The sequence below is a fragment of the Helianthus annuus genome, chromosome 16, assembly GCF_002127325.2.
Source record: "Helianthus annuus cultivar XRQ/B chromosome 16, HanXRQr2.0-SUNRISE, whole genome shotgun sequence".
NCBI lineage: Eukaryota > Viridiplantae > Streptophyta > Magnoliopsida > Asterales > Asteraceae > Helianthus > Helianthus annuus.
The window spans coordinates 5,163,551-5,180,371 of NC_035448.2; the positions used below are offsets into that span (position 1 = coordinate 5,163,551).

Here is a 16,821-nt window from a genome sequence, read left to right on the forward strand (position 1 = left end):
CATGACCAATTACTTAACTCCCATGTTTAATATATATAAGCATAAGTTGTCGAGTGAGAAGACCGATCTTAGTAGTAGTTTACTTGAATAACAATTACTGATCAATACAAGCTTATACCATGTGTATCATCATACCAAAGTTGTAATTACATATCTTGAACACCATTAAGTAGTTTTTGACATGATAGCATTCAAAAGGAAATACAAGGCTAGAGTACTCTAAACCAGATAGAAGACTACAAATCCTGACAAACAGGGGCGGAACCAGAGGGGGGTCAAGAGGGTCAGTTGACTCTCCGATCACCAGAATTCATTGAATGTTTATATAGAAAATCAGAGTGTTAAAGAAACAAACATAAAATGGACTCCTAATTTTTAACATGTAAAGAAAAGAAGCTTATGATGACCCCCCGACTGCCAATGACAAAGTTAAAGATGAACACACATAGTAAATTCATGTCGCTCCTTCAGATCCAGGAATTTCGGGGAGCTGATGAAACACTCGAGCGCATACATACACTGAGCAAAAAGCTTGTAACGTCGTCAAGAACAACATAAACAAAGCAGCCAACAACGTTAAAAGCTGCCAAGATGCAAACACATATGTCCTCAAATACTTGGATGATTTCACTCTCCATGTTTCACCATACATCTTATTCACATCTGCAACCACTTTATCCATCTTCGGCACTTTCGTCAACTTCACAGATTTACTCATCCCATTCCACAAGTCAGCAACCTCTTTATCACTCTTCAAATGGTTCAAAACTATCCCTCTTTCCCGCAAATACTTTGCGTCCTCTTCTGTGTCGATTATCCCATTCATTAACTCGGTGTAACGAGCCATGACTAATGGTCCCGCTGCAACGCATGCTTCGTACGCCACCAGGTTTCTCAAATATACCTCTGTGTTCACATCCAGTTCCACCACTGGGAGGTACAATGTAACTGTTTTGACATCAAAACTAATGTCCGATATTCCACCATTAACCGGTGAGAAAAGGATTCCGGCTTTAGCCATTTCAGTAACCGACGGGATAGTTATCTCTTCTATTTTTGGCGTTTTCGACTCACCACTTTCGTCGTTTGATTTCTCTTGTCCTTCTTCACCGCGAAAATTTTTGAACATTTGTTCGATGGGTTCTTTCAAGAGCTTTAGTATTGGAAGGCTGGATATGATCCTCCAGGGAAGTTTGGTTACCAAAATGACTGGTCTCCCGAAAATAATTCTCTTGGAAATTCTTATCATACCAGCGTTTGATTTGGAGAGGATTTTCCATATGTAATTTGTGAACCGTCGAAGATCACTAGGTTTTGCAAAAGACTCCTCTTGATGATCTCCATCACATGCTTCCTCAGTAATACCTGATAGGGGTATAAATTGTAATTAGCTAATATACTTTGTTAGTTAAAATTAGTTTGATAGTTTTTGTAGGTCAGGTGACTTTATTAATAACATTTTTTTTTTGAAAAGACTTTATTAAGGGTGTAAAGAGTGGTTAAACACTTTGGAGTGGTAAACCAAAAAACCGACCAATCAGAGTGCGCCATGTCAATTAGTCAAAAATGTTTAAACTTTACTGAATAGTGTTGGCAATGGTTTAAACATTTGGTGAAGTGGTAAACTTTTTAAATAAAAAAAAAGGAAAAAAAATGTGATTGGTTGAGATTGGAATGGACCCCACCCCACACCCCCTCTCTCTCTCTCTCCTTCCTCCCTTTGCCGCATCGGTGTTGGCTCACCGATTTCACAACAATTTCGTCAAACACTTAATGTGGCAAAAGGTTGGCAATGGTTTGCCACACTTTACCGAATCGGTAAAAGTGGTTTACCGAAAACCACACCGTATCCTTAATAACATAACACTTGATTTGATTTGAGGTACTTGAACTAATTTAATATCATGTGCGCCTTTAATGATTTTTATATCTCCTTTGTTTTTAATTTTAAATCATCCTCAATAAAGTTATTTGGTAGAATAAAAAAAATATATATTTTTTTTTATCTATAAACATTAATTAATTTTTTACATTATTATATTTCTTGTATACAATGCTAATATTTATACAATAGTTTACGGGTTAAGTTCACGTATAAATTGCCTTATCGTACAAAATGTACGAAAAGCATGAAAAAGCCAAAAAAACACGGTGATATTTTGTAATTATTTGCTCGTAGGGTAATTATCAAAATTACTCTTAAAATGATTTTGTAGAATAATTTTGATCTTGTAGGTAATTATCAAAATTACTCTACAAGTGTATTAAAATTACTCTGCAAGTTTATCAATATACAATTCAAAATTACTCTACGAATGATTTTGTAGAGTAATTATGATACGCTATAAAATTATCTTACAAGATCAAAATTATCATAAAAGATCATTTGTAGAGTAATTTTGATAATTATTCTACGAGTAAATAATTACGAAAATGTCACCGCGTTTTTTTACATTTTCACCATATATATTCGTACGTTTTGTATGATAAGGGTATTTGTATTCGATCTTTTGTCTATATTTTACAAAGATATAATTGGGTCTTTATAATAAGTTACTAAAAATGATAATTTCTTTTAGTTACTTGGATTAAAAATAAACTCAAGTTAAACGCAAAATGTTCTAATAAAATGAGAGTTAAAGAGAATAAAGATGTTTTAAGAAAATAGCGGAATATGGGATCTAGTAAGTGAGTGTTTTTATCCTTTCTTGAGTTGGAGATGGTACTCTTACTTAGTTATATCACATTTTCAAAGTTGTACACTTTCTCTACTTTGTAGATCAGATTTTGTTAAGAGTTTAGTTGATACCTTCATACTCGATCTCAATCACCTCATCTATATGAAGCTCTTTATTGTTCGGCACGGTCATGTGGTAGAGAAAGTCGAGAATATGATCACAGTCGTCGATATCAACATCAGCCAATTCTTGTTCATGAAAAGGGGACAACTCATGGTACAACCCCATCAACATCGACTTCAGTTTCTCTCCAGGAGACTTATCATCGCTCTCCTTACGTTGATGCTCCAACATATTCTTGATCAAGAACAACGGGATTTGGTTTTCCAACATCACCAAATCACGAAGAATCGCCACGTGAGATAGTTTCTTCCCTGTAGCGTCCACCAAATGAGACATTGAGGATGTAACTCTCGTGAGTGTCTGACCCTCTTGTTTCATGGAATACACCATGAGAAACTCAAGTAAAAACGCCATGTCAACCGCCATCATCCACACTAGTGTGTCACCGGAGATCTCCAGAAGCTTATGGTAGCTAGCTCGAATTCGAAGCTCGTCATGTTTCTTCATTATATCCACTATCCGTTCGAAGCTAACATTCATGTATTTCTGGGTTCTTCGTGCAGCGGCAAGCTTGTACCTGGTTAGCCATATATATATTTGAATTAATTTTGTTTAGTTATCTCCATACATTATTTTAGATAATTAGAAGTTATTATTGATTATAGGGCTGACAATTTCAAACACGAACACGATAACATGATACAGACCGACATGATCTTTACATGTTTCGTGTCTTAAATACGTTGACATGATAAGAACCGTTATTATTCGAGTCTAAATAGGTTAAAGGTCTGTTAACAAGTTAAGCACCCGTTAAGACATGTTAATAATTTTTATTAAAAAATATACGATGTTGGGATGGGGGTTATACTGACATACACGACCTCGGAATTGAAAACGGCCTAATTTTGAAATCGCATCGCACATTCTCCCTTTCTCAATCTCTCTCAGGATGTCGGGGGGGGGGGGTGAAATAATTGTTTGATTTTCGTATCTGTTTACTTCCAATCTATTAACCATGTCCAAGTTTTATGTTATCTTTCTATCACAACACCAATACCATTGGGTGTGAAATAACTAAAATATCACTTGGTATTTTTGCAGCGGTGATGGTGAGAGAGATTAGAGAGTGTGCGAAGTGTGTAATTTATTTTATTTTTAGTTTTTTCTTTACTTTTTTATTTGTTAAGTTTTGTTGGCCAAATGATTTTTTTTTGTCTTTTTGCAAGAAACGAACATAAAAATTAGACGGCGTTAGGGGTTGTACTGTAACTGACACTAAAATTAAACTGTTAGATTAAAAAAGTAAAAAAAAATCTTTTGAAATGTAATAGATGTTACCATGTGTCTAAAACATTTTTATTTATTATATAGGAAAAAATAAATTTAAATGTCATCACCGAGTGTCACGATCCCCTAACTTTTTTATTTATTATATATAGAAGAGGAAGATTAAAAATACATAAATCACAATTTTGTTGTTCGGCATACCTTTGCATGTCATAGACCTCAGGGCGCCAATGGTGGAATGGGCCTAATGCAACTTGTTGTGGGATGTAGGAATTAGGATCTGTGGCGAGAAGTATTTTAGGGACGGTGAAGATACAAACGGGAATTTTACCGATTTCTTCATCTTGTTCAACAAGCGATTTACGCACGCCTTCAACCCATTTGTCTTCGTCTATGTCCATTAAGAAACCGTGGGAGGAGTTCATGGATATGGCATTGAATATTGAAGGTTTGGATGGTGTATTACTGGTGTTTTGCTCTAGCCACACACATATATATAACATATCCACACTAGTAGATTAATTAGTTTAATAACAAAATGTGAAATGTGAAAAAAACAAGAGGTTTCCAGGATATACATGTGGACACATATTATTTGGTAGTTATGATATGCAAGACGTGATTCAAATGGTATTCACACAATGGTAAAGGCTAATGTATATATTATATGTCTAGGGTTTTGCATGTATTTTGCTTATGGGCTCCCTACAAAGGGTATCAAGACAAAAGCCAATGTGCAACACGATTATGATCGTGATAGGGATAAGGGAATTGTGAGCCATACACTGACACACCCTATTTTTCTTTCAATTCTTTAACACTATACTTCCCCATCTCCTAAATATATATCTATATTATTAGTATTTAAATCATTTCCTATCTACATAATCGTAAATTCCCATCAAATTTCAAGATGATATATGAATGGTTAAGTTAAAATGCCTAACTTTTTGTCATTTTCTTCTATCCATACTCTCTTTTCTCTTGATCAGTGACATTTATATTTAAAACGATCTATACTATATATTAGAGTATTTATAAATGAAAAAAAAAAATAAGCTTATGGATAATAAACTTATCACATTCATCAAGAACATAAATTCAAAATTACATTATATTGTATTTGTGTATTTGAGTTAAAGGTCTAATCAGTGAACCAAAATTAATCAAATTTAACATAAAATGTCTTTTGCAATTTTAGAGAAGTTAGTTAAAAATATAGATGTAATTTGCAGTATACTATATAATGTTTATCATATGGGTTTCCTTGTTTATTATAAGGGTTTCTCATGTGTTACAGCCGTGAAGCCTATTCGAATTTTGTAACAAACCATCTTGATCTTCGATTAACAACTTTCTTGGAATTAAGCCCTAACGAGGCTTGGCGGAGTTAGCCCATTAATTTAGGGCTATCCCGAATTTTTTTAACGTGCAATCATACAATAATAAAAAAACGATGATAAAGTCTTAAACCTAATATATAACAAATATACAAACTACTAAACTAGAATTCTAGATAAAATATAACATCATCATACAAGAAATTAAACTTAAGATTTAAAGGACAAGAAATCGAACAGGTATGTTGGTCAACGGCGACGTTACAGCAGGTTGAATCGATTTTCAGGCCGTGAGGCGTGAGAAGGACTAAATTGCTGATCATCGGCGTCTGTCCTGTACTCCTGTTCGTGCGATATTGAATGTTCGACACTTCAACGTTTGGGTTTCCTTCCGGTTTCCAATTGCCGCCAATGCCCATAGTGAATGGTTTATTTTATTCTTTTGGGCTTAATTATTATTTGGGCTTAATTATTAACTAAGTTTTGGGCTTAATTAATAATATCAAGTTTTATAACTAGTTTAATACCCGTCCGGTGGACGGGTTACGTTGAACAACGTAACAAACAAAGGTAATCTATATTAAATATATATAAATTTAAACAACATTACAAACAAAAGCACCATTTTTATCTATAAAAGGAAAGCGAACATCAACAGTTTACAACCACAAAATGTTAGAAAATAAAACTGATAAGAGTACTAAAACATGAAATGGTGTCATTTTAATGCAAAAGTAAACAGAAGGCAAAACATATGCATGGTAACACATGAGCGGAAAGTGTAATAGCATTCAAACATGGTTTACCGTCTCGTTTTTTTGGCTTTTGGATCGCCCTCTTTGACCGGGGGGGGGGGGGGGGGTCTTTTCAACCCGATGACTTGATGCCTGATGCCCAACCCTCAAGTTTGGTAAGAATGTAACAAACATTTGGCAAGGATTATTATATTAAAAAAAACTACGCTAAAAACTAAAAAAGGAAGAAGATTTGCTATGGGTCCGTATGAAACTGTCATAAGTAGTCAAAGCATGGGGAATGTTGGCAAACCTTTCGTTTCATGGAAAAGAGATATAAAAACATTAGAGTAAACTTCCGTTTTGCTCCCTGTGGTTTGGTCACTTTAACGGTTTTGCTCCAAACCTTTAAAAATAGTCATTTTACTCCCTGATGTTTCGGTTTTTTTGCCAGGTTGCTCCCCGCCTCTAACTCCATCCAATTTGTTTGTTTTTCCATTTTGCTCCCCGCAGGGAGCAAACTGGCAACAAAAACAAAACATCAGGGAGTACAATAGCTATTTTTAAAGGTTTGGGGCAAACCGTTAAAGTGACCAAACCACAGGGAGCAAAACGGAAGTTTACTCAAAACATTATTTTCTACAGATGATCAATAATATGTTATGAATCCAAACAATGTCTACCAAAAAAGTAAATAAATTCAACGGCCAATTAACACAATGATTCTTATCTCGCTGCTAGTCGTCACATTTGTTTAAATGATTGGTTATAACGGGTCGATTTTTAGTGTGGCTTGAAACTTAAAACACATGCCGATATACTTTTCTAGATCCCAACTCCGCCATTTTGCCCAATTCTGCTTGAAACTACAATGGACCTCACAACCGTCCTCAATCAATTAATCTTTTGGGCCCACCTTTTGTTATTAACAATAGGCCCATATCCAGATTAAGGGTGAACCGGGTGTTAGCGGGGATGGTGTGCGGTGAAGGTATTACCTCGCGGTAACACCGCCGCCATCCCCATTTTGTATACGGAAAACTCAAACACCCGGGGACTACACACTGCTTGTGTCATGTTGAATTTTTCAACCTCTTGACCCCTCAAATGGCAATGATTGGCTGGGAGTGGAGAGGGGAGCACACCTTACGTTTGAGTGCAAAATGGGAAGTGAAGAAAAGAGTTGACGTGGCACAGTGTGATTGGTCAGGGCGAAGAGGTGGCTATCCCCACGAGGGGAGCACCCCTTATACCCTAAGAAGTATCAATTTGCCCAAGAATAATGACCTACTTTCTAATTCTCCCCATCTAACAAATAAGCAGTCCAGTTAAACACCAAATTTGTTGTTGATTTGCCATCCTTCCGCTAGCCCAGTAAATAATACCGGTGTCCCAATCACGCAAATAATGACAAATTGACTAACAAAAGTAGCATGGTCTCTCAGTTACATTTTAATTTTATTTTTACAAAACTCAATCACAGACTGGTTTTGACTCAAGTTTACCGTAAACTTATAAACCAAAATTCCTATCGCTGAACATTAATGTGATTTAGAATGTGTACCATATGCATTTCAAGTTGTACAAGAGCAAAAAACAACTATATCTTTTGTAGTATCTTTGTCATTTTTTGGTGATCTGCATAGCCATCGCAAAACCTGCATTAGTAACCAATGTCCTATGATCCTTATCTTCATGACCATGTGTTCCTTTCATATCTATCCAACTCATCTCAGACCCAAACCGGCATTTGCTCTTGACTTATATATTTGATTATTATTTAAATATACTATACATCGCTTCTGTGCAAAAAAAAAAAAAAATCTCAATGTATAACAATGCCTTATCTTTTATTGGAAGACAAATTATATCCATCACAATTTCTTCCCATTTGGACTTTGACTATTCCTGATCCCAACCTTGAAAGACCTGTAACTAAGATCAGTTGTAGTCTCCACAATGCAAGTGTTAATTGAAAATGGAATTGGTCAAACATGTTGAAATTTGCTAAAAGCCTAATGCAACCGACATTTTAAAGATTAAGAATTCAACAATTGTTAAATTATAGTTTCATAACCATAAGTAATACATTAATATAAAAGTAAAATAAAAATAACGTCCAAAAAATTGTTTGCAGGTCCGAAACCGGCCTATTCTGGCCATTAGTAAAAATGACCCATTTTGACACGTTACCCAACCCACTCAACCCTCTCATTTTATGGAATACTGAAAAATGAATTACACAATAATATGATATAATAGACTATACTATACTGAATCCAGCAAGCAAGAGAAAGAAAAGCTTACTTCTAGAATTCCAAACCATCAATTGAGCAGGGATCGACACATCAGCAAACTCTTGAAATTCAATACAAAACTTCCCACCTGACTGCACGTGCAGAACCCTAAAATTTGTTCCCCCATGATCCAACACATAACACACTCACACTCAGACTAAAGGGTATGGAGAGGATGGGCTTGGAGGGGATGAGCCGCCACGTAGGCGCCACGTAGGAGTGGCTTGGAGGGGATGGACCTAGGGGGGGATGAACCTCTTTATGTGTATATATGTATGTATGTATAGGTATATGTGAGAAGCAAGAGAAGAAGGAGGTCCGGCTACCCCGGCTGTGGGTGGCCGGTTGTGCCGAGCCGAGCCCCAGGGGGCGGTGTGGGGGACCGGCGCCGGTCCTAGCCGGGCCTCAGCCGGCCCCCATACCTTCCAGTCTCATGGACTAAAAATGACCTGTTTCAAACCAAAATCCATTTGACTCACTCATCTTCTCGCCTTTAGGCGTTTTGTATAGTAGTTAATGATGATTCTAATTAAATTTATAAAACATCTTAAATAATCTACATTCATTTTGTAATCATTATTAACGGATCAGTTATTTACAAAACAAATCTAGAAAATGGACAAGAGTGTTTATAGGCTAGTCCTTGTGAACCAAACTTAAAAATGACACATTTTAACTCAATCTTGTTTTGAGCCGTTAATCTGTTAGACCCGCCTACCTTGCTACCTTTAGGGGTTCTATAGATTATGATTATTGTAGTAAAATGTAAAACAAAAAATGGAGAAGGATAGCACCTTGTCTTGAATTTCCTTGAATATCTTTTAATCATTTCTCTTGCAGTTTCTACATTGGAGATAATGAAGTCACTTTAATCCTGGTAATCACAACAAAACAAATTCATAAGGGCATATAGAGGATCTTTGGAATGAAAATGACGCACACTAATATGAACAGACAATCACCAATCAATTCATACTTCTAATTATCTAGTAAGCGAATAATTATACTTCCGGCGCGACTGATATTACTGCGACCGGATCGAATGAAAATGTCGGATCATGACAACATACAAATGAAAACCAATTTACATTTTTGTGTGAATCAAGATCAACTAAGAAACATTAAGTGTTACTTGGTAAAATAAAAAAATAACAGAAAAATAGGTTATCTTGTTGCATCAAGATCAACTAAGAAACATTAAGTGTTCACAAGTGTTTATCATTTTAAAAACAACCCGTTTAGACCACAAATTAGTATCATTTTTATGGTTTGTATAATGAGAAATCTAAATATTATGACCCCTTTTTTTAAGAAAAAGTACCAATATTTGAGGCATGATTTAGTTTCATTAACTTGTAGAAACTGTGCCACCAAACAAACTTTCATATAAGATACTTATGAGTTTATTCCTGTCCACTTAGAATATATGGAGAGAAAGAAACTGTTTCATTGTTCATCAAACCTGAACTTACAGGCAATCCCAATGCTTCTTCAATTTCCTAACATCAAACAAATTTTGAAAGAAATGAATGAGTTTGATCTAGCTAATTTAGCATAATTAGGCATAAAGGAACCTCAAAGTTTAAAATAAATAGAACTTACATGCATTTCAACACCTCCTCAAAATGCTTAACCACAAAATAAAATTTTAGAAGAGTGCATAAGATCAATTGCATATACAAACACAAGTTAATTTCTTTAATTTTCCTTCAAATGTAAACCTAGTAATCCTAATTTGTAATGCTTCCACAAGTTTATGTACAATGAAGTAAATATTCAGAAATAGTTTATGTAGTTAGTTTAGACACAATGTAATCTCTTCATTTCCAATAAACTTGTACTTACTTGCAGTCCCCATGCTTCTTCCAGTTCCTCCTGTGACACCAGCCATTTTGAAAGTCAATAGTATGAGTTTAGATATTATGGTTAATTTAACAATTATAAACACAGGAACTTGCTACAACTTACTAGCAACTCAAGTGCTTCCTTAATTTCCTGTACCACCAATATTCGATCACTTAACTTTGAAACTCTAAACGATTCGGAAATGTAAAAAACAAAAACGTTTCCATCATACAGGTTATAGAAACACTTGCAACAAACAGTATAGCCATCACGATTACATTCGATAACAATCCGTGATTAGAACCTTCCGACTGAATATGACCGCAGAGAGAAGTGATGTGACAATCGAGTGCCAGAAGTTTGCCGCTAGTGCGGCCGTCATCGGAGTGGTGGTTTGATGGTTGCCGGTCCATTCCCCTCGTTGCGGTGGTGGTTGTGCGATAATTGTCAGTGGTGATGGTTAGGATTACTATGACTAGAGTGAGAGGAGTTCCAATTGGGATCAGAGTGATATATAAAGAAGTGTAGAGGCAGAACATGGGAGTGGGATTCGGAAGGGAGTGTGAAAACCGTCTGTAACCGTAGACGTGGAGATCATGTGTAGAAAAAGGTGGAACAAACCACTTCCTCAGAAAACCGCAAGTAACCTCTCTAAACTGCTACAATAGTAGTTTTTTATGAGTTTAAATGGCTGAGATTTAATCTCAGCCAAATCCAATGGTCATAATTGATTTGAAAGTTAGTTACACTTAATGGGATCCATATATATATATAATTTTCTCTTATGGGTATTTTTGTATATGTTTAGAGGTATCCTATGTAATCGAAAAAAAATACACTTCATATACGAGATTGAGCCGTAGCCCGTACTACGGCAACTTACACATTAGTTCCGCCCCTAGAGGCTCTGATACCAATTTTTTTTTTTAAAAAAAAATAACATTAGAAAATGACAACCAACTCAACAACAATCAAAGATTAATTTCTACTATTGATTATGAACAAGCTGATTAAAATGTAGAAATTGAAAGATAAAACATTACATTTATAATAGCTATCAACAATAAGCCTAATTAACGACTATATTAACCAACCTGTCCTGCTAAGAGCATGCGTAGTGGGCGTGATTTTTTTAAAAATTGCCCTCAATCACGCCCAAACACGCCCCCTCCCAACCCCGTGGGCATTATTGGGCGTTATTGATCAAAAATTCCCCCTAGGTGTTTTTTAAATAACGCTGTGTCCACATTTAAAGGACCAATCCCATTTAATCTTCCTTTTTCTTGGCCAATAGCTTTTTTTGTTGGGCTTTTTATTTTTATTTAAATATCTACATCCTTTTAACATAATACCCACATATCCACTACACCCATTTTAGAAAAAAACGTCTAATAACGTCCCTTGTTAACTGTACTGCCACATGGCGGAAAACGCCCAAGGATGGGACATTATTCACCCTTACCACTACTCATGTTCTAACAATTAACAAGTATAGTCTCAGCTAACTAACAATTAACAAGTATAGTCCTTGAACTTTAGCCAACCTATCATTAGCTTCCGAAATATCGACTAATTTGCCCTTGTGACTTTATTAACCAACCGGTTTGAATTTTAACTTTCTTTTTAACACATGCGCATGTGATGCTTGAGTATATGTCAACTATCAAAAAAAGTGCATCAAGTTTGCACCTCTAAGCTAGGTCTTACTAAATGTTAGTTGTTTTCTTGAATTTCAATTACTGATTAATACAATAACCTTACATTACTCATATCACACAAAAGTTTTCATAACATATCTTGAACAACATCAAGGAGTTCTTTTTGACATGAAATTGAACTCCTTTTAAATGAAAACACGCTACTAAAGTACTTTTAAACACACACACAATACGTTTGTTCACTCGGCTCCTTCAGATCCAGTAATCTCTGGGAGCTGATGGAACACTCGAGCGCAACTATACACGGAGCAGAAAGCTTGTACGGTTGTCAAGAACAGCATAAACAAAGCAGCCAACAAAGTTAAAATCTTCCAAGATGCAAATACATATTTCTTCAAGTACTTGGCTGATTTCACTCTCCATGTTTGACCATACATCTTATTCACATCTGCAACCACTTTATCCATCTTAACCACTTTAGTCAACTTCACAGATTTACTCATTCCATTCCATAAGTCAGCAACCTCTTTATCACTCTTCAAATGGTTCACAACTATACCTCTTTCCCGCAAATACTTTGCGTCTTCTTCCGTGTCGATTATCCCATTCATCAACTCGGTGTAACGAGCCATCACCAATGGTCCCGCTGCAACGCATGCTTCGTACGCTACGAGGTTTCTCAAATAAACCTCCGTGTTCACATCCAGTTCGACCACCGGGAGGTACAATGTACATGTTTTGACATCAAAACTAATGTCGGATATTCCGCCATTAACCGGTGAGAATAGGAATCCGGCTTCAGCCATCTCCGTGACTGATGGGATCGTGATCTCCTCCATTCTTGGCGATTTGGGCTCGCCACTTTCATCCTTCGGTTTCTCCTCTCCTTCTTCACCACGGAAGTGTTCCAACATTTGTTCTATAGGTTCTTTCATGTTCTTGAGTATTGGAAGGCTGGATATGATCTTCCAAGGAAATTTTGTTACCAACGCGACTGGTCTCCCGAAAATTATCTTCTTAAAAATCCTTACCATACCCGCCTTTGATTTGGAGTGTATATTCCAGATAAAGTTCATAAACCTTTGAAGATCAGTATGTTTTGCAAACGAATCTTCTTGATCACCATCATGTGCTTCCTCTGTGATACTTTGATCATGATCATACTCGATCTCAATCGCGTCATAGGTATGGAGTTCTTTATTATTCGGGACGGTCATGTGGTAGAGAAAGTCGAGAATATGATCACAATCGTCGATATGAACATTAGCTAGTTCTTGCTCATGAAAAGGAGACAACTCATGGTACAACCCCATCAACATCGACATCAGTTTTTCACCGGGAGACTTGTTGTGAGTCTCCCGGTGCTGATGCTCCATCATCGTCTTGATTAAGAACAAAGGTATCTGATTTTCTACCATCACTAAATCACGAAGAATCGCTACGTGAGATAGTTTCTTTCCGGCAGCGTCCACCAAATGAGACATTTCGGATGCTACTCTCGTGAGGCTCCGACCTTCTTGCTTCATGGAATACACCAAGAGAAACTCGAGTAAAAACGCCATGTCAACCGCCATCATCCACACCAATGCGTCACCCGACATGTCCAGAAACTTATGGTAACAAGCACGGATTCGAACCTCATCATGTTTCTTCATTATTTCCACGATACGTTCGAAGCTAACATTCATATATTTCTGTGTTCTTCGGGCAGCCGCAAGCTTGAACCTTTGCATGTCGTAGACCTCTGGGCGCCAGTGGTGGTATGGGCCTAACGCGACTTGTTGTGGGATGTAGCAATTAGGGTTGGTGTCGAGAAGCACTTTAGGGACGGTGAAGATACACACGGGAATTTTTCCGATTTGTTCATCGTCGTGTTCGACGATGGATTTACGCATGCCTTCGACCCATTTGTCTTCGTCGATGTTCACCTTGGAGAAACTGGATGAGGAAACCATGGCAGTGGAGATGAATGATGAAGATTACTATGGTGTAGTGTGCATTAGCCATATACATATATATTTATATATGCACACTAATAGAGTGCTTAATATAATAACACAACGTGATTGAATTTGAAAAGGGAAAAGAGGTTTCTAGAGTAGACTATATATGTGGACAAATGAGATGATCACACATGGTAAAGTAAAGGTTAATTTTTTAGCGTAGAAATGATTGTTTTCATTTAGCTTTTAACCAAACAAATGAACTAATACCAACATTGAAACAAGTAACTTTTTTTCATCATGTTCCTTTATCAAGAAATATACATGGATTTATATGTTTATATCCATTCGTTAATATTTTAAACAAGCATAAATTAATGAACGTGAAGAGAGAAAATGAATAGGCATGCTCATGAACTAGACGTTTAGTTGACCGTTGGAAGTTCATTTAAGTTTGTTTGTTTATTTAATAGATAACTGAACATAAACAATTTTTTTGTTCATTAATTAAATGACCAAACATGACCACTTACATTGTTCATCCATTTATGTCCGTAAACTTTTATGTATGTTCGTTAATGGTCGTTCATTTATGTTTGTGTACATATCCTTTAAATACGTTTATTAGTAATTAGTGGTATGAATTAGACTATCATGCAGCATCACATCAACCTTTTTTAATTTTAGAACCAACATTGGCTAATCGACTAACAAGTGAACGAACGAGCAAGGACATATTCATTTTCTTTTGTTCTAATATTGTCTTTAATTTATGTGCATATGCATATCCTTTAAATACGTTTGTTTATTTACATCTAATATGAATATTAACGAACGAACATAACAAGCTAACATAGCAATAAAATGTATTCGTTTAAGTGTTCGTGTTCATTACTTGATTTTTTTAAAAGTTAAACGAATGAACATGTACAAGCCTGTTTTGTCTCTTTTCTGTTTGGTCAACTTGTACACAAGTAGAGTGTTTGTATGTTGAAGATGTTCAGCATGGCGAAACTGGATGAGGAAACCATGGCAAATTAAGGAGTGAAATGAGGATTTGTGTTGCCCTAGCCACATATATACACTAGTAGAGTTATTAGTTTAATAACAACGTGATATATATGTATTTGAATATACAATAGAAAAGTGGTTTCTAGAGTATATATGTGGACACATATAATTTGTTGGTGATGTTATCCAAGACCAATATTTCAAATGACCTATGATATTCACACAGTGGTAAAGCCAAAGTGAACTTTAGGCCTGTAAAGAAATCTAAAATACAGTGTGATAACTACGAATGTACTTTAGAATATCGGTGGAGTCATGAGTTAACATAATTTACCAAAGTTACAAGACTAATACAAGGGATATGACAATTTACACAGACTGCGCATATTAATTTATGTTGCTATTTTATATCTATTACATAGAAATGGGGCTTGCTTTGTACCAATACATTTTTAATTTAATTTTATTCCTACCTTAAAATTACGGTTTTGTCCTTTGTTTAAAATTATGTTTTTGCCCCTAATTCAAAATAAAATTATATTTTTGGCCTGACTCAAAATTTACGCTTTTGCCCTCAGTTCAAAAACTCATTTCTATTTCTACTCCCAGCTTGAATTACGGTTACGCTTTTGCCCTCCCTTCAAAATAAAAATATGCTTTTTGCTCCTATCTCAAAATTACGATTTTGCCCCCAACTTGAACAGTTTTCTTTTATTTTGATCCGCCTGTGGATCCCTTTGCATACCGTTTGTAATACTTTGATATTCTCATTTGGTTGTAAAAAATTATCTTTTGCTTCCGCTGTGCATTTAAATTGTGTTGTTTGACTATGATGATATCAATTACGTCACGATACTCCCCACCGGGCCCACCGGTAATATATGGAAATTTCGGGGTGTGACAAGATTACCTACGGTGGGTCGTAGATAATCCATGAGGGTACGTTGGTCCGCCATTGGGAGTGGGTTCCCCGAAACTTTCTCTTGGTTTTTGGCTTTTAATCTTTTCATGAGAAAGCGTTCGGGTTCTTCTAGAGGTTCTTTTATGTCCTTATTAGAACTGGAGCTCATACACTACGTAGGGTTGGCGTCTGGTTCCAAGTCCTGCAACAAAAACAGAAAAGAATGCTGGTCAGAAGGTTTACCACGGCCCCGTGCTCAGTGAACACGGCCCGTGGTCGGAGTTACAGTGATTGTTTTCCAGATCCCAGTTACTGGAGAGTTGGACACGGCCCCGTGTTGCACTGACACGGCCCCGTGGTCAGCCTTCTGTAACTTGGAAAACTAAAAACTGCCAGTAACAACGCTGGGCGCGGCCCGTGCTGAGCTCTGCAGAAGCTGAAAAACTAAGAAATCATAAAAAAATTAAAAAGAAAATAAAAAAAATGATTAGGCCGTTGATTCCTAACTTTCTTAAAATCCTTGTGTTCCCGGCAACGGCGCCAAAAACTTAATGTGCGTGTAGTGTAATATATTTTTGGTATATATTTTAAGCCTTTTTACACTTTTTAGCCAAGTTTTAAATTTATAAAACACGATATTTACTAACACTAAACACACATGTGAGCAAGTGCACCCATCGTGGACGTAGTATAGTGTTGGTAAGATACCGAGGTCGTCCAAGGACACAAGAGCTTTTAATACCGGTTTATCCTCAACGTCTAATCAAATCAAAATGTTAGAAAAAGATTTTTAAACTAAGAAAATAAAACTAACTAAATGCTGAAAAAAAAAACAGATAGACAAGATGAATCACTTGGATCCGACTCGTGTATAGTATAACCTTTGATTATTTTCGCACTTTTGCACTTGTTTAAGAGATTATCTTAGTTATTGTAGTAGGCCCCTCTTTTGAAGGCGACGTTACCCTCAACCCAGTAGTTTGAGTCAGCAAGGATACAAT

The 16,821-nt window shown here is 36.2% G+C and overlaps 2 protein-coding genes across 2 annotated transcripts; both read right to left on the minus strand.

Moving 5' to 3' along the window:
- Nucleotides 1-124: 124 nt before the first annotated feature.
- Nucleotides 125-4,710, minus strand: LOC110916931 (putative UPF0481 protein At3g02645). The gene is made up of 3 exons (XM_022161579.2): nucleotides 4,293-4,710; nucleotides 2,810-3,378; nucleotides 125-1,365 (listed from the first exon to the last, which is right to left on the minus strand). Exons 1-3 carry the CDS (start codon nucleotides 4,592-4,594, stop codon nucleotides 455-457), a joined length of 1,782 nt encoding a protein of 593 aa, XP_022017271.1. The 5' UTR covers nucleotides 4,595-4,710; the 3' UTR covers nucleotides 125-454.
- A 7,494-nt stretch (nucleotides 4,711-12,204) lies between these two features.
- Nucleotides 12,205-13,920, minus strand: LOC110918872 (putative UPF0481 protein At3g02645). The gene has a single exon (XM_022163151.1). It carries the CDS (start codon nucleotides 13,918-13,920, stop codon nucleotides 12,205-12,207), a length of 1,716 nt encoding a protein of 571 aa, XP_022018843.1.
- Nucleotides 13,921-16,821: the final 2,901 nt, after the last annotated feature.

Coding starts and splice junctions, on each gene's coding strand:
- LOC110916931 (XM_022161579.2), bottom strand. CDS start 4,594: ATGTTATATATATGTGTGTGGCTAGAGCAAAACACCAGTAATACACCA. Junction 3,379..4,292: donor GAGGTCTATGACATGCAAAG/GTATGCCGAACA, acceptor ATGGCTAACCAG/GTACAAGCTTGCCGCTGCAC. Junction 1,366..2,809: donor GATTGAGATCGAGTATGAAG/GTATCAACTAAA, acceptor TACCCCTATCAG/GTATTACTGAGGAAGCATGT.
- LOC110918872 (XM_022163151.1), bottom strand. CDS start 13,920: ATGGTTTCCTCATCCAGTTTCTCCAAGGTGAACATCGACGAAGACAAA.